The following is a 19,791-nucleotide window of genomic DNA, read 5'->3' as shown; positions in this document are numbered from 1 at the left end:
TTGATATTTATGGTTAGAAGCGTTACTAACGCTTTAAGAAAATGGAGACAGTGTTTCAAACAACTGAGAGCTGTTCTATTGTGAATCAATTTATATGATTGACTGAATTGAAAGCAATGATACCAAAATCAGTTAATCTGTGAGATTGCAGTTTTAAAGGTGCAGGTCCCTTAAGATCAGTTGGCAGGAGATCTCATCATATTTAATGAAGAATCATACATTCAATGATGCAATTCAACTTATTCATTTTGATTAGAATCATCATATTATGAACACCATGAGCTCTGATTTTTTTATTTTTTTATGACAAATTTATCATATCTGTAGACACAACTTATAGCAAAACAAACAAAAAATGGTTGTACAGAATTAATATTTATTTAAATATCTATAAGCGGAGTTGTTCATATAATAAAACATTATGATGCACATTTTAAATGTAAGTACAAGGACATAAAAAAATATTTAATTTTTATGATTATTAAATAATAATATCTCTTATGATAATAATAATAGTTATAAGTGTTAAATACTAAGCACTTAACATATTATACATGTATGAATAATAATAATAACAGTCAAAAAACAACAGTTCAACCAACAAAAGAGATCCAACAAGTACTAGCAATGGGAATCCAACCAATATGACCTGACAACCTACAGTAGCGGTTCAATCATCACTTCATTGCGTTCAAATCAGGCTCAACTAGATATCCATCCATTACATACAGTCCAATCAACACTTGTGGTCAAACCAACACTTCTTGTCCATCCATTAAAAGTTGTTCAACCAAAACATGTAAATCAACTGAGAATAGCTATCCGATAAACAAAAGCTGTATATCCAACAGTGATTCAAATAACACTAGTTGTCCATCACACATTCTGTCCAACAAGCAGTCCAAACAACACTGATGGTCCAGCCAACACTTCCGGTCCAACCATTTACAATTGTTCAACCAACACGTATGGCCCATCCAATATAGTGTCCAGTAAGCAATAGATGCCCAACCAACAATAGTGTTTCAACAGGCACTAGCTGTCCATCACGTTGCTACCAATCTAGCAGCCTAACCAATTGTAGTGAGGTTCTTCATTGATAGTAATGATCTCAGAAGATAACATCCGCATATTTGAATCATATTTGTAAAGAAAGGAATGGAACATAAAAAGTATATTTTTTATAAAAAAGGTACGTTACTCTCAGACTTATTTATGGATGGGTTTTAAGACAATCTGGACCCCGATTTAATTCCAGGCCTGGGTGTATGCGACTATTTGGGTGGCCATCATAATATTTAAACATAACTAACTAGTAACAAATCATTCGGAAGACTACACAGGTGACAGCATGACATATTTACTCTTTCTAAGTAAAATGTTTATTACATAGTAATAAAATACACCGATCAGTATAAATATCATAATCTATATTGATGATGATTTATATATGTTCATTCATACTGTAAGACTATTACATACAGTAGTTATACCTGGTAATGTATAGATTTCTCATTATAGATTATGAAAGTCAGATAGTAAAACAGACTAATATATTATTTGTGTTAATTTTCAAAACAAATGTTTAAGAACAGATGATAAGTATTTGTTGTTAATAATACTCCAATAAGAATAGTAAACGCAGTCTTTTCTGAACCATCTACCCCACCCACCAGAACTAACTGTCCAGGTAACCAGTCAAGCGATTTATAACTCATGCCATTCAAATAATATCACAATAATGTAATATAAACTCATTAAAATGACAAATCTAATCAAAATAAATAAATTATAACAAACCTGGAATGATATTTAGTCCGTATTTATCGCTGTTATTTTACTTCGTTATAACCCGGAAATAAACCGGAAGTCACCCGGCCGCAAAGGATTATGGTCTATTGGAAAGTCGAGAATGGTAATGGATTAATTATTATGCGAATCATTGGTATCCAATCAAAATGCCTCATTTCATTAAAGGCTTTTAGTCGTAACTTACAAGTCTTAAATCTGTAGATACGCTACGAATATCATCTATTTCACACAATTATGTAAAGGTTGATACGCACTAAAATTACTTCCCCTTACGACTAACATCTTTATCGAAACAGGCCTGCAGCGGACAAAGATTCTATGTATATGTAAAGACCGCTCGGAAAATGTTTTACTATGAGATTAAAACAAACGATAAATATACGCTAATCTCGTCATCGCTATTCAGCTCATAATTGTTTGTTAGAATGTGATATGCAATTTGATCAGTAGAACATTCAATGTCTGGAACAAAACAATCGATCAAAATCTTCCGATTGGTTGGCAAAGCATTCATTATCTAACTTGATAGAGTAATACAGACCGAAGGCAAAGCGGTTTTCCGTTTGGCGTTCCCGAGTGACAGAGCATAGCAAGTCTCTTGCTGTGATGTTGGTCTTCAACAAGGCAGTATCTGTGGCCTGTCTCAATTTTACATTTATAAAATGTGAAGTACGAGATTGTGATTTAATAAAAGTTTAATTGGCTTTGCCATTTTTAACAAGTTAGGGAAGAGCTTGGACATGATGTCATCCCCTGGGATATGTGGGTATCAATAATGTAATCGGAAAATTTTAACAATACCTCAAGAAAGAGTTTCTATTCGGTTGCTGTTTACAGTGAGAAATAACTTTCGGATATCAGTTTCTGCATTCTGGATATAACGATACAAAATACTAACGGTTTGTAAAACATAAGTTTGCCAACGATTTATATTAATTTCTTGTTTACCAATGTTTGTTTTTGACTTATGTATTTTTATTATAATTGTATTTATCAATAACATTTAATTATGTGTCTTAGGTATTTTAGAACGTATAATCAAATGAATCAAATTGTTATTTTAAGTTAGACGTTTTATAAAAAGCATACATACCAAAGAAAAACAACAAATAATTAATGACTAATGAATAAAACCTGTCTTTAAATTGGAGCTAATTAATTTTATCTACATCAATTTCCTATCTAATTATATTGCGTTTTTGAAGCAAATGCGGAACATAGTTTAAATGAGAAAGAATAGAATACAGTGACACTGTTGACACATATGTAGTCGCGCACCAGATAACTCACCTGAAGGCTAACAAATCAACGGTAACTTTTTTACGGTCTTTGTAAATTTTATTCTGCGTCAGGAGTTTGACTCATTTGCGGTCCTATATCATCTACAAAAAATAGCATAGCGAAATGCTATTTTTATTTCGATATATTTTTCGATATGTATTTTAGAACGTTTGGGAACTGTCTAGTCAATTTCATTTAATATTGGTTTCGTTTTATTTGAATTGGTTATATAGTTTATAACGAGTAACAACACAACATTTTTGTTGTATGCCCAGTTCATACGCGCACGTTTCCGCTTGTTGACATGCAACCATAAAATGGCTAGTAACTTCAAGAGTGTAAATTAAGGATAATTATAGTATACATTTTATACTGCAAATATTGAAATAAGTTTTATATACATGAGAAATATAGCACCGGCGAGTTCGAGAACATTAACTACTAAGTAAAAAAGGAACACACAAGTTACATCATATAGTCATATAAGGGGTAACGGACTACAATGTATCAAACCAAAGATTTTTAAATTGGCACTGATCAAAATATCAGCATACTACAATATGGACCAAAAATGCAGTCTAAAAGGCATAATTTTTATGCAGTATAAAAGTCAGCGTAACAAGACCAATATATTTACTGCTAAAGTTTGGACAGTCTTCTTATTTGACGCGATTTGCGAAAAAACTCTTGATATTAATCCATAAAACAGTTGGATGCTTTATATGATATTAAAATTGATTATTGAAATGAATGGTAAGATGATATTGTCATACCATTTGATTTGTTTAGATAAGTTGGATCGAGCGGGCGAAACACAGAAAATTATATTTTTATTTTCAATTTCTGTTTTCTAGTATAATTTTCCCATCTAAGTGTAACTTGCGTGGACAGCTTATTTGGCATTTTCTTAATTTTAGTTTGTTATATAATAGATAATAGGAGCGCTCTTCTATTGTATTTTCTAAAAAAAAAGGTTGAGTAAAATTATTCCAAGAAAAGAATCACAAATATGGCGTATGTTCTGAGTACTTTACACATTTCACAAATTGCGGATAATGACAGAATATGACTGCAAACTTAATAAATAGTTAAAATTTCAAACCAAGTACCATTTTTGCCCAAGTTTAATTTAATCTCTTGATTTAGATCTACAAAACATGTCATTTCTTCAATAAATTGGTTGTATTTAATCCGTGCTAAATTGTTATTAATCACTACATATGTCATAATGATTGTCAAGTAATCATTGATAAAACACAATTTTCTCTAAATAAAGCCAAATTGCAGACCAGACACAGTAGGCATACTTATAAAAAGCCTGAAATAAGAATTACAATTATCTTTAATTCAACGGTGTCATCACGTTATTATTCTGCCAATTTCAAGTAAGCTGATTAATTCAATAGAAAGGTACTAGTAATGAAGACTTAAGACTGCTGATGAAGGCCCTGATCAGAAAATGAAGTTTGTTCCATCTAAATCATACAATTCCGACCAACTAAGAATACCTCGTTGTGCGGTTTTTCTCTATAAATGTCACAAGCTATAATACAATGATGGGCATGAACACGGCTTTGAACATATTCTCCTCTGGTAAGAAACCATGAAGGAAATATCATATCCCTCTGTTATGTGTGAACACCGCGTGGTTTGCGTTGCCAGACGAAATCAGACGTTTACACTTAACCGAACATTGTAGTCTCTCACAAAATAGTACCCCTGTATAATTTGCTCAGCTTAACATGTAGCAAAGCATGTCAGTTTCACTCTCGCGAAAGTGTTTACCTCCAAACTGAATGGAAAGTATTCATGCGTGACCTTCCCCTTTATTCAACGAGCTTACTAACATGCTTCCTGTAAAAGTTAAATAAAATTGTGTCAGATTATTTTTATGACATGCTTTTTTCGGTAAGAGATACCAAAGGATACTTACCTGTTTTGCCTGCGCTGATGAGGAGTCGAATATAACAAACTGACGAAGCAATGCCATTTCCCGCATTTCATGAATAACAGAAATGTAATACCCGAAGTAGTAGAAACCTAATGTATATCCTATATCGTTTTACTTCCGTTTGTCAAAAAAGAACACTGAGATGATATTCAGAACGAAACAGCATGAACACTATGTTTTCAACAAAATATGATTACTTGAAATTGGTGACGTCACGCCCGGTTATAAGGTGTCATAATATTTCATGACGACATTTCATGTTTGAAAAGAAACATTAACAGTTTAATAATCAAATCTTTATCATAAAAGGAGATCGAGAAATTAGCGTATGACCTGGGATCGTAATCAATAATCTAACTAAGAACATGAGTAGAATCTGAGTGTTTTGTTTTGACTGTAAACATAACTGGCCAAGAGATTAAATGTTATCACTGATACATATCTAAGTATAAGGATATTAATTACATTGAGAACTGTCCCAGATGGCACATTACCAATAAAGCATTTCTTGTTTCCAATTAAATTGTTTACAAAAATGCGGAGTGATATTGTTATATTAGACATGTGTAATACTGAAAAATACGTGAATGGAAACAATATATAGAATGTGATAATGCTCAATAGTGCACAATAACAAAGTGTACAATTAGCTGATTACAAAAAAAATAGTACTAGATGGGGGTGCACCTGTAGCACCCCCCCCCCCCCCCTTAATCCTCCAAATTTACTTTTTATATTAATTACAATTAATAACGTAGATACAAAACATCACAAACGGGCTTCAGTTGCCCCCCCCCCCCCCCCCCCCGTCCAAGTTAACTTTTTATTTCAATATAGGAGAAAAAAAGTAATTTCCTTTTTGACTAGAAATTGCTAAACAAATTTGGAGAACCCAAAATCCCCTTGCCAATACAGGGGCGCAAGTCAAAAGGTTTCACCACCTGTAACATTAAATCTTGGTGCCGCCCCTGTTTATCGAATAAATCGTGTGATGTTAAAACTTTTTATCCCACACACCGTATAACATGATTTACCGGAAATGTTTAAGCAATAATGAAGTCTTATGTAATTGTACTCTATAGAATAATTTGTCGTTAAGTACATCTAGACAGTATGGCTTGCAGACAAGTAAGCAATTTGCAGTCTCTCATTCTTCTCATTTGATGGTAATTTATATTAAAATTACCCTCATCGTTATGTATTACATAAAATCTGGCTCGGAACATAAAGTTAATATAATTTTTCTTTTGTGTATTTTTTTAAGTTCGCATATAGAACCGTGTCTGTGAGAATGGGCTACAATCTGTGTATAAACAATTAGAATAAGATTTCGAATGAGAACTGGCGAATTAGTAGATTATCCATCCGTTGCACTTTATAGTTATTGAGTTCTTGATGTTATAATTTGCCGAAAAGATCAGTAAACAAAAACAAATGCCAAGTATGTATTAATGTATATACTGTTTTCATCTTCACATCCAGACGCAAATGATATTCTTTCTAGATGTATTTCATTTTTATCGCCTAAAGTTGTTGGGATTTTAATATTGGTTGATAGGATTTTCATTGCAAATAGTTGTAGTATAACATTATATATTGCATTAAAAGTTTTGCTTGGTGTCATGTCGTCTTAGCGATTAAGGACCATCGTATATCACAAGATAGAAGAGTAGAAATGTGTTGCGGTACTGATATCAATTGAAACTTTTACACAAAGTTTTTGCACAATAACTTATGTGCAATTCAAATACAGTAAACTCCTGCATAGCAACAAAACCGGTTAAACGACAAACTTACTTTAATATGTTGGTTTTTCAATTGTTTGAGGGTATACTCTTGAGGCCAAATGGTTAAATACAATTTGACATGTGACTTTATCCATTATTTTAGACGTTTTGTAGGACGTGTTTGTGTATATCAGTTCGACAAAATGCTGTTTGGTTATTCTAATACTCCTTACAAATCAACGATTTTCATCAATTGTATAAAAAGTATCAATTAAAATATGTTTTTATATCTTACACAGTTTACTCATTTGAATGAGCTGATAGTAATATACCGATTTAAAAACATTTCCTACTAAAAAGTGCGACAATAATGATTTAGTTATGATTTTTCATTAGTATTGAAGTATATTGTTATAACAAACTGTTCTAGGGTAGTTACTCTGATGTTGATTTAAGTTCAATACATTACGCGAGTTTTTGTTTTGGCAATAGTTGTTTACAGTTCAAATTGTTTTACTATAAATTCATATGTTGTATAAGTTTATAGAGTGATATGTTTGCATTTTTCCTTCGATATTTATATTGAATTTGACAAAAGTGAATCTAGTTATAACGGACTGCTGCCAGGAAAGAGTTTTAAACAAATCGAAACTGCACTGTTATTACATTTGAATTATAGTTTACTAACGGATGACCTTTCTGTCGGAATATATTCATCTTTAATAACATAATTTTAAATGAAACATTTTGTGAATAACAGGATTTTTTAAATTATTTTTCAGACGATGGCGCAGGAAGGTTTGGCTAAAGAGAATTTTACATACAAATACAAATACTCGGAAAATACATCAATTCCAATGCTCAACATCACTGAAGATGACAACATCACAGCCAAGAACTCTCCCTGTGGCTCTGTGAATGACATAGAACTTGACCGGACCTATAGACTGATGATACTCTATCTTACTATTGTGCTGTGCCTGATAGGCAGTGTTCTCGTCATTCTTTGGATGTGTTGCAATCGGCGTATCTTCCCAAAGTTCAAGCACTATTCCCGAGTAAACGTGTTCATCCTGCATCTGACTGTGGCTGATCTTCTCGTCATCATGTTGGCCATGGTGCCTCAACTTGTCTGGGAGCACGCGGAACGCGACTGGCGGGCTGGGGACATTATGTGCCGCCTTGTAAAATTTCTCCAAAGTTTCTCAATGATGGCGAGTAATTACATGGTCGTTGTGATTGCCATCGATCGCCATCAGGCCATACTGGCTCCACTTAAAGAGGCTTTCTCGGTAAGTTTATTGCTCCTGGGGTCGTTGTTCGCAGTAATTTTGTATGCAAATTTGCGAATTAACAGGGTAGTTTCCTCACATTTTGTTTCATTGGCATATCATGATATTCAGATTAACCGTACATACAACTGCGAGCATTATGCAAATTCATTCCTCTCGTGATTTTATACTCCTTGCCTAACTACATTGAAATGTTTTTTATTTTGATAGACAGAAGAAGAAAACAATGAAGAATGTATGTAACTAAACGTATATAGGCCATTATACAGATATGAATACATGTTTACTTTGTTTGATTAATTCCTGCACTTCTCAAATCTACCCCCTAATTTGTTCAATGTACCCACTAGTTTGTTCAAGCATACCCACTAATTTGTTCAAACATACCCATAGTTTGTTTCTTTGGAGAGTGATTAACATAAATGGATTAACCTGATACTATATCAGTGAGTACATCATTTGGCCATTAGGTATCGAATGATATGAATGTTAACCAATGTTGACCTAGATTAGTGATTTGCTTTCGCACAAAAATATTAATATTTTATATGAACACGCGGTCTGAATACCTTTAAGGACTTCTGCAACAAGACCAGCTATTTTTTTATTATACATACCTTACCGAAAATGGTAAATCGACGTCCTTTTAAACGAGGTGTTTAACAGATATAGTATGTTTAGAATAAAACACTACTGTACAGAAAACGGACACAGTTCAATAATTTTTTACTTCATCTGAAAATATATTAAATAAACAAATGATTGTATAAATTGATAACAGATTCATAAATAGGTAAACTAGATCGTATAATTTGATTCATACTTTCAAAGTTATAGTATTTTGAACCTTTAATTTATAAATTGTCATGAATGATAAATAGACTTAGCTTAAAGCAAACATGTAAATGCTGATATATTTACTTTATGGCAATGCTGGTACTGCTTTTTTAGAATGGCATCTGTTTCCAAAGCATTGAAGTTGATACTTTTGATAGCATTAAGTCTTAACCAAAATGCGGAAAATGACGGGAAAACGTAAAGCTTTTTAATGTTGTAAAAGAGACATGAAAGATTGAAATAAATGAACAAAACAATACATGCCGTTAAACAAGTGACAATGCATCTAATCGTTGTTTTATTGAGTTATGTGCAGACAAAGTCAAGCGAACCTTTTAAATTACAACAACACGACAAAGTGTTTTGACAAAAACTATTGAAGAAGCTGGGATCGTTCTTTACGATAGTCAAGGGGATACACTTTATTTTGAGATGTGGCTTTAACGGTAATACCACACATTAACATCTCTCTGGCAACAGGCATGACTTATGTCTCCCTGATCGAAAGACACTTGTGAATTTAAATTAGAGAATGGGGGAGGGAAAATGCGAAAAAGCTATAAAAGGAACTCTTTTAGCATTATTTTCTGCGATATTTAATTTCATTTAAGTATCCATGAATAATAGAACAGTAATCGAGAAAGATGTTCATGTTATGAAAAAGAAGTCTTACTTTTTTTTAAAAGCATCATTGCGATTAAAATAGTAAAATACCATCAAAATACATCACTGCAGCCAGGACCGAGTGTATCCATGACTACTTGCGCTTTAGCTTTACGATGGAAATGAAAAAAAAAATACAGTAGCATGAATTGAACCCTTTTTTCCATATTTATATACTATAGAATGTTTCCTGGCATGTAAGGAAGTGATGTGGTGGTTTTTGTAACGTGTCATATTGCTTCACGCTGAACACCTGCAATAGATACGACCGTGAATAAGTCATTGTTAGAACACAATCTATTTATTGAGCCAATGCAATTGCAGATATGCAATCACTAAGTACTCAACTTAATTACTAAGGATATCAACTTTCGCTGGCGTTTAAAGGTCTGCCTACTGCCACTCATCCGATACAGACTCCTTGCGTCAGATTTCGCGTCGGCAATTATCAGCCAATAAGATATTAAGTATTTTAGATGACCTGAAGTTAATTATTACTGATAAAGAAGTGCTTGTTGGCTTGGCTCACTCTCCAATTCTTATTCATTAAGGTTTTATTTCATGTCATCTAACTATGACTAATAAATGAAGTATTCACCCATAATATAAAACAGTGATGGAGTATGAATAACAAACTAACAATTAGCACGATGCATTATCATTACAATTTGCTTCCACAATGCACATGTGGCTGGGAAAGATACCTATGGACGTCTAAGTTCTTGGTTATTCTTCACGTAGAATATTGTTCAAGGGGAAATAGATTTTTCATTTCCAAAACGATATTCGATGTTCAAGAGTTGAGTCATATTCACGATGGAAGATTTTAGATGAGATTTCAAAAATCAGTTTTGCATCTTTAAGGCCGATTAGCTGCAGGATTTATGTAAACAAGCATAACAATGAACGAATCTTTTAAAAAGTAGTTCGAGGTTATAAGCTTATAGATTAAATTAATTACATAAAAAGATAAACTTTTTATCTTGAATGTGCGGTCTGGGATTTAATCGGCTGCCGAATGGAAGAAAGATACTGTCACAATGTTTTTATTACGGCGAAATTTGTCATGTTTTCAAAAGACTAATGTTAATTGTTATTTTATGGTAAATTGAGTATACATTAGAACACATATATATTTGTGGTTGACACATTTTACAATATGGTAGTAAGTGAGAAATGTTCAAGGGACCAACTTCAATAAAATTTATAATATAGTATTTACCTTCTCGTTTGAATACAAAGAATGTTCCGGCATATAATGTTCTTATCTCTCAAGATTACGTTACAAATATGAGAGAAAACATGAACTTTGCATTTCTGTTTTCATCCAGTATTTACATAAAACGATATTGTGGCGACATTGTACTATCATCCAGTATTGACATGGAACGATCTTGTGGAGACATTGTAGTATCTGTAATGTCTACACATTGAAACTAGAAAGAAACTAAAACGCTTAACAAATAATATGTTCAGTTGGTAAACATTTGTTCATCTATTTCCTAAGGTAAAGTCAAACTTTTAGAGCTTAAATATGTTTATTGCATGAATATTGCACTGAACAGTCATATGAGCTATATATATATCAAGCCTGTATCTTAACATCCGTTTTCCAGCGACGTAGAAGCTACGTAAGTATATCTGACCTCCGGGCCCCAATATCAACAATATCCTTTAGTTAGGTCTCAGTCTAAAGCTTATCTCTTTTTCTACATTACAGCACGCCATTAGTAAAAATAACAATAGGTTTACGCTTGAAATGCGCGTTCTCTTTGTTTTTTTGTTGACAATCACCAATGTCCTTTAGAAAATGATAATAGAAAACAACTGTACTCAAATAATAACAAAAAAAGGAAATTGGACACGACTTAATTTTTTTGATCTAGAACTGAATTCTATATAAAATTACAAAATATTTTGATCAACAGAATTTAGAAACTGTGCGTTTTTTAAAGAGTAAAACATGTATTATTTCGAATAATGCTAGATAGTTCTGTGGTAAAATGAGATAGAGAATTTACTGACGCATACTTATGATATTGGACCAAGCACTTTCGGTGATCTATCCGCACTGGGTTTTTTACCTGTATTACCGGATTAAGAGTCGCACCGGACGAAGAAGATTTTTATCGGCAATATACTGGAGTAGGGGACTTTTATCAGAATAGAACAGAAATTTTATTCGACTTAAGCATAAAAATCTCATCGTCACAACAATATGTATAGAAATAATGCATGGCATGTGACAATTATAACATAAGTTCTATTAATGAATCAATCCTAAGTTTGATATAAATATTGTGAGAGTGTGTATAACAATAACAAGAATGCCATCGATATTAAGGTATAATATGAAAAGGTAATGATTTCGGTGTTATAAAAATCTATATGAATTTCTCTCTATATATAAATATATTGGCAATATACTATAGCAATAAAAATAATATATTCATGAAATTAACTAGATTCTCCTGTTTGGTGAGAGGCTAAAAGCGACTTTGCTGCAATGGCAACTTATAGGTTTGCTACTGACCTCGTTTCTGTAGTTTTTTGCATGAATATTGATTATTTAGACAATTAAATGTAATATGGTTATCGGGTTATACATTGTTTGTTTTTCTAACAAGAAACAAAGTCGAAGTATTGTAAACGAAATGATGTCGCAATATGTGGATCGTCATTATGCAAATACTGGTCAAAACCAAAACTAATTAGAATGGTGAATATATTCAATTTAAAATTAGCACACATCTGTGAGTCAAAATGACGCAATTCCCTAACTGTGGCTTAAAAAAATGAAGAGTATTACACCTTGACCGACTAATTTAAAGTTGATTTTAGCTTAAAAACCTTTCAAGATATTTACGTAAACCAGCAAGGGTAAACCTTATTCAGCTTGCCCGTCCGTTCGGTCGTCCATAAGTCAATCCATATGTCAGTTGACACAGTTGTATCCGTGCTTCATCCCAAAATTCCCTGGCCGGATGAAAGTTGTTTGTATCACACATAGTGGCGCATGCCGTCGGAAGGTTTTGCTCAGAGTTCGTTTCACAGAGCTATGACCATTTGTGTTGCAACAATTTAGTTAAAAACAGTGCTTATATTTCGAGCTCTAAAAACGGCCATTTATAGATAAAACATCTCTGGTGTGAGGTATATCATCCCTTGTGGTACATGCCGTCAATAGAAGTCGGTCGGAGTATTTCTTTAGTGTTATGATCCTTTGTTGTTAACCATAGACTGCGCCTTAATAACATTTTTCTCCAAATCTACTGGCCGGATCTGGATGAAACATCAAACAAATTAGATGTATAAGCTTAATGATGGATTGCATCAGCAGTGTTCGATTGGAGCATTTTCACAGAATTGTGGCCTTTTGCTTTTATTACAGCATAGTGCACTAGTCTTAATGTTATCCGAAGCCCCTTGCTTGTTAATGTTTGAAATGCATGACCATATTTTATTTCCCAACGAATGTGTTTTATACTCTTATTCAGTGCCGGCATGTTGTATGTGGTGCTTTTAATATGTCTCAATTAGGTTGTTTGAAAGCAGACGTCTGGTTTTGAACTGATGTCATACCAAAATTCTGTTTCAATAAGTGTAATCGTTATAGTACTTAACAATGTTATATAAAAACAGACCACTTGCTTAATCATCAAACTTTCTGCAACAATATTCAGACTGTCTGCAAAGGGAACCAAATTACCATTTGTATATGCATTTTAAACCAAATCGTTCTTTAAAGCCACTATTTCTGATATATTCAAACGTTAATGTATTACAAGGTGCCTTCCTGTACGTCTTAATGTCTGAAATGTCCGAGAAACAAATTATTCAGAGACACGCAATATCCTTTCTTAAGGGTATTTAATGCAAATCAGTCTGCGGTTGTGGCGAATATCCTCACTGTTGCCGACAGCACATCAGCGGTTGTATTTTTACAAATTAATCAATATCTGGCTGTCTCTCAAAACGTCCTGTACGTTGGCCTTGTCATTTACTAGATACTAAAACATTCAAATATAACACTTTTGTTACTAACCGTTTAGCAAATTTATTTACACAGGGTTATGTATTGTGTGTCGTTTTTATTAAATTGCTCATATCCGTTTATTTGTTATTTAAGTTTTATAAAATCAAAGTACGTTAAAGAACTCTGTCTTTTTTTAATATATATCAAACAGCAGGATTTGCCGTTAGAGGGGGGCGTATTTACGGGCGTAGCCTTTTTGACTAGCAAACCGAAATTTATTTGGTTTTAAAAATTGGCAGGGGTTTATGGTTATCCCAAAGAAAAATTTACAAAGTTCTGGTCTAAAGCACTTTCTTTTTTCTTGGGTACGATAAAAACGTGCTTCTATCACATTTGCCAATGTTTAGAAAATGAACGCATTGTAATGTTCTTGTGTTGTTGTTTTTTTGTTGTTGTTTTTTGTAGATCTGGAAGATGGCTGGAACTGGCTGGGGTCTGGCTGCGTTGTTCTCGCTTCCGGTGGCGGGTGTGTTTCACACGGTAGCAAAAGAGGACGGCGAGACCCGTTGCGAAAACATTTTTCGGAATTTACCGCTCTGGCATCGCCAAATCTGGATGACCTGGGTAGCATTCGTCGTATTTTTTATCCCTTTTGTCATTTTGGTCATCTGTTATTTGAGAATATTTATGAAAATTTCAAAAAAGGCTTTGCAAAACAGCAGTGTCAAATACCGACAAGAGAAAGGAAAGATATACTTACAAAGTACGCACTCAAATTCCCTGCCAAGAGCAAAAATAAAGACACTTAAAATGACATTTGTCATCCTATTGACATTCATCATTTGTTCCATGCCATATTTTGTTGTTGAGATGATAATGTCATACGGTAACTATTGTCTCATTTCCAAAAAACTGTATGCCATACTCGGAGGGATGGCGGCGTGTAATTCAGCCACGAACCCTTACGTGTTTTTAGCATTCAACATAAACACTAACTGGTTTAAGCAACTCAAAGCTTGTCGTGCAAACAAGAAGCAATCGCCACTTCGCGGGTTCCATTCCTGTCCCACGGGGTCAACTGGACCACACGCCAACCATTCCGTGTGCAGGAACAAAAGTCAGTGTGTCCCCATGAATCGCCAAGGTACGTACGAGAGTCAAGTGGAAATGGAGATTCTAAGACATTGACCACGTTACCATACGGCGAAAAAATAACTATGATTTTGAAGTACCGTGAAAAGAACACACAATCCATTAGGTGGATTTAATTAGTTAGTAAAACTATCAGGATTGTAGTTTTACAAGTGTTAAACTTATATCAGTAATGCATATAAGCATTTTACTCGGGAGATCAAAGTTTCAGATAATTTTATTGGATAAGTTGCTTAAATCCAAATGACAAATCTGTTTTACTGAGAGAATCAATGTTTATTATATAGAATGCACATAATTTACTGTTTGATATTTTAGTGATATCAGTATATGATATATGTTGCAGTTCTGTCTGAAATTATAAATTGTTGTTTGTGCAATATTATTGAAAGAGTATTCACGTTACCATATGGCAAAAATTGTACATAGTACTACGTAATAGTAAAGATGTTGAACGTCTGGCAAATCATTAAAACTTTTTCACCAGCCAACTTTAGCTTTTTTTGAGTGCATACTGTATGCTTATATTGAAGTTATATTTACCTGAAGCTTATAATAAAACACATTTGTTCCAGAACTGAACGATTAAATAGTATTGTCACGAAAATCTGCATCCAGTCTATTGGATTCATATTAACTTGAAGTCTCCTACCCATTTCCGCTACAAATGCATAACTTGTTATCACCCTAACTCCCACATTTTGCGCAAATTCTTATATAACAGCCGATGGCAATCCACGAAGCATATATTTATCGCCTCAATATGTCAAGACCCGGTTAATGTAAGGCAATTAAAGGCATTTCAGACAGCACATAAATGATTACTGCAACACATCGACGGATTTCTTAAACGAGTATATATGAAAAATTTACTTTGTTTTAGTATAAAGGAAATGTTAATATTACAATTTCTTAACGGAAATGTTGCAAATTAAAACAATGCAAAATCTCGACGGAACGTACTGTTCAGTGCAAAGGAGTTTCACTCTTGTATAAGGGCTATGCAAAATCGTACAAGTGATATAATTGAATACATAGAACACTATTTGTCAATCAAATCATTCTCTAAACTCTACACTCAAAATCTTGGTATATGGACCGCAATTGACAGTACAATATTGACAACGCCAACAAGCAGTGGGAAAGGTGCTTCGTATTGTTTTTTTCAAGAATCACAAAGTCACAAGTTTCCAGTAACAGAGTACCACATAACATTAAGTATTCTAGTATAAAACTAGATGTGTCTCTCGTTTTCAATTAGTTAAATCGGATAAAAAGATAATTATCCTTTCCATATGTACATACTCGTCCTAATTTACTGGTGTGCAATGAATGACAGCTTATCGTACAGATTTCTAAAAGGCTTTAATAACATACTTACAAAGTATACGAGATTGGAATTTATTCAACGTAAGATAAATAAGCCACCTTGTCAATAAGAATAGCATTACTCCTAATTGTTGCAATTACCGTATGTTATTTTTACAGATGTTTATTATTTGTTTATTGTTCCTGACCTTTTTCATTGGTCTAGCGACTTCGTGTTCCTAAATATTACCTTAAATTGAATTATTTCTTAACATGTTTAGATTTATACGGACTTTGATTTTGTTTTTGATACAAATTTGAAATTTGGTTATGGATTGATTTTTTTAATACTATTAAAAGTATAATTATTACGTTAAAGGCCTCAACTGTTTATATCATTAAGATTGATGTAAAATTAAAGTCATTTACCTCAAACAGTTATATATCTTTTCTTCAGATTTATTCGAATGAGTCTATTATTGTGGCATGTGCTGAACATATATTCGGATAAATGCATTTCAAAGATTTTTGAGGGACTTTCTGATGCATGTGAAATAATATGTGTTCTAGAAGATAGTTTACCTTTACACATGTACCTAACTGAGCCTCCTTAAACTAGTCTCCAAAATAAACCTGTCACACACTGAAAGACGGTGCCATTTTTACAACTCATGGAATCGAAATGGTGAAATGCGTGGACAATATGATGGCTGTTTTATGATCAGAAGAAATGAATGCCGTAACTATACGATGTCTCTGTGTAACTTATAATTCGTCTACGTTATTTTCCTCAAGTGCTGTTCATAATAATAAGATGCTTTAAGTCCATTATTGTGGCATGTTCAGATAAATTCATTTCAAAATCCTGGGATGGACTTTCCGATGCATATTAAATAATGGGGCGTTCTGGAAAATAGTTAAGCTTTGATAATATACCTAAAAGAGTCCTTCCAAATATTTAAAAAATGCTGTCACAATTGGGAGACGGTGCCCTTTTTTCAACTCATGGAATCGAAATGGGAAAAGGCGTGGACAATATGATGGTTGTTTTATGATCCGAAGACTCGGAGAAATGTATGCCGTAACTAAAGCCTTACGATGTCCCTGTGTAACTGATAATCAGTCTGCATTATTTTTCTCAAGTGCTGTTTAAAACAATTAGATGCTTTAAGCGTATATTTGTGGCATGTGCTGAACCTATGTTCAGATAAATTCATTTTAAAATCCTGGGATAGACTTCCCGATTTATGTAAATTTATGCGACGTTCTGGAAATAGTTTACCTTTAATAATATACCAAAATGAGTCCTTAAAATATTCTTTAAAAAATCTGTCTGGGAGAGGGTGCTCTGCCTTTATCCGTTTACAGTGCCAAAAAATAAACAGAAGCATATTAGAGGTGTACAAAGCGTGTTAAGTCATTCGTTCTGAGTAAATCAGACAATAGTTCCTGAATGCTTGAAAATAAAAAAGAACAGTATTTGAAAACACACAAATGTCAAAAAACTCTAACACAATGAAATCATTTAGCATTCGAAAATGAAGGTAATAGACAATAGGATTTTTAGAGAAAATGAAAGGGTCACTTTAAGGTCATCAAAACAGTCGGCATTAAAACTGATCATTGTTCAATCTCAAATCTAGTAACCGTTGTGTACTTCCAGATGTTTAAAAATTATTGAGAAAGTTGGGATAGTAAGCATCAAACCCTATATCAAAGTAGAGGACAGTTACTTAATTTAATAATATCTATTTTACCATTGCAAATGGACCTTGTCTTTTTTTAGAGGAAATAGTAACAATATTTCGCGTTTCGAGTATTGTATACAATTAGTGATGAAACGATAATCGAGTACAATCGATAAATCGGCGACAATCGATAGTGGTTGTCCAAAATCGATGTCGCTAATGTTACTTTTTAAGTATTTTTGTTATGCGGTAAATATCAATATTTATTTCCGGTAAATTCTCGTTTAATTCATTTTAACTAGGGATCACTCAAACACAAATGCAGTGAATGTAAACACTTTTGCTTTAAAACTTACAAAATCTCCCAGAATTACAAATAGTTTTTTAATTGTTTATATAAAACCTCAATAATCTGTCTCTATGGTGTAGTAGGTCCGGTCTTACCTGCAAATACCGGGGATCCTGGCTCGATGCGTTTTGTTTTTGAAACCATTTTTGGTATCAATTGTTATTAACAAATTTATTTTTTTGGTGAAGATTTTATGATATTAAGATAGTCTTATGAAATCTTCCATATAACAGGTTATTGAATGTTAAGCTGGTTAACAAATATTTAATTTGCTTTTACATGGATAAAATACTTAAATGACTCACTTGCGGTGTGCATCATTTTGCAATTGATGTGCAATTATTAAGTATGTGTTTTGTTGTTATGTTTTTACGTTAAGCTATTAAAGACAGAAAGAGGTTGTGGATATTTACTGTGGCAAAAAGCATGACTATAGCATCACACGTACTGATTCCAGGTTAAATTTAATCATTTAAATGATCACAATTATACTATGTACAAAAAGAATGTAATTCCTAAATAATATTATGAACTTTCGATTATTGTTCGATAGTAAATCGATAGTAAATCGAAATACTTGGTCCGATTCGATTCGATTATCGATAGCAAATGGAGTCCGATTTTCAAACACTATATACAATAAAGCTAATGTAGAAAGACAAAATGTATTGATATTAAAGAAGGTAGATTAATCGCAATAGATATTACATTAAAGGACAAATAATTTGCCTTTTAAAATGGTAAATATTTATAGGCCTTAAAAATATGTTTGTGGTGAAGAATTGGCGGGCTATTTTAATACGGTTTCATCCAGTGCACGATATAATAAAAAAATGACAATAAGGACACAAAAATAAAATTATAAGATAAATAATACAACGAATACTTGAGGATTAGTAAATATTTCTCCGTGTACAGTGCACTTAACATGGCACTCAAGTACTAAACGTTTGTCTATATTGATTTTATTGAATAACAAGCATTCTTTAGTTATTGAATAAAATCGGATATTCAGCCCAAGATCACTACGAACTTGACATTTGACCAACCGACGATAAAAAAGTTAGAACGCTGGTCATGTTTAATGAACTTTACCGAGAAAAGTTCGATGTATCTAGGGCTTAGTGTTTTTTTTTCATTTATTGATTCAAAATTAAAATGGTTCATCTGCTGTTCAAGGCTATTCGTACAAGTACGTATTTTGAGGTCCCTGAGCGAAATCATTTTCAGGTTTTAAATGATAAAGATTTTCACCTGGAGGTCACCACGACCTTAGACTTTTGCCTATTGGCCTCCAATTATTTAGAGTTCATATCATTGTTATGACATTCCTACCTACCTATAAGGTTTAAGACCTCTGAATCTAAGTGTTCTTCAAATGTTTTCAGGAAAATGTTTTTCAGCTGAAGGTAATCTAAAGGTTACTACGACATTTTACGGGCTTAGCTTGTGTGAAAAAATCTCAAACATCAACTAATTAAGTTTGGCGTTCTATAGAAAATGGTGCAAGCTGTAATGGTCTGGAGTATTTCTATTAATCCCGTCGTTTATTATTTTTTCAGATTACATGCCTTAATACAAAAGGAATGTTATTTAAATGACATTTGTTTTATCCAATAATAAAACGTATTGTTAAGAACAGATTTGCAAGAAGCTGTGTTGGTGCGTCGATATCCCGCATAAAATGTATTTTGCTCCATTGTTCATTGCCAGTTTTCACTCTTTTACGCGGGAAATGCATAAATTATATTTGGA

At 33.0% G+C, this 19,791-nt stretch overlaps 1 protein-coding gene across 1 annotated transcript; it reads left to right on the top strand.

Annotated features, from left to right (window-relative positions):
• Positions 1-2,458: 2,458 nt before the first annotated feature.
• On the top strand, positions 2,459-15,820 carry LOC128229187 (neuropeptide S receptor-like). Its single transcript, XM_052940914.1, has 3 exons — positions 2,459-2,711; positions 7,554-8,063; positions 14,005-15,820. The coding sequence occupies exons 2-3, from the start codon at positions 7,557-7,559 to the stop codon at positions 14,725-14,727; spliced, it is 1,230 nt and encodes a 409-aa protein (XP_052796874.1). The 5' UTR covers positions 2,459-2,711; positions 7,554-7,556; the 3' UTR covers positions 14,728-15,820.
• Positions 15,821-19,791: the final 3,971 nt, after the last annotated feature.

Source organism: Mya arenaria, chromosome 3 (assembly GCF_026914265.1).
Source record: "Mya arenaria isolate MELC-2E11 chromosome 3, ASM2691426v1".
NCBI classification, from domain to species: Eukaryota; Metazoa; Mollusca; class Bivalvia; order Myida; family Myidae; genus Mya; species Mya arenaria.
Note: the sequence above shows the minus strand (reverse complement) of the source record. Positions and strands in the feature narration are given on the sequence as shown.

Excerpts from the sequence above, each read along its gene's own strand:
- LOC128229187 (XM_052940914.1), top strand. The coding sequence starts at position 7,557 with ATGGCGCAGGAAGGTTTGGCTAAAGAGAATTTTACATACAAATACAAA. Across the intron at positions 8,064-14,004 it reads CACTTAAAGAGGCTTTCTCG|ATCTGGAAGATGGCTGGAAC; the intron begins GTAAGTTTATTG and ends TGTTTTTTGTAG.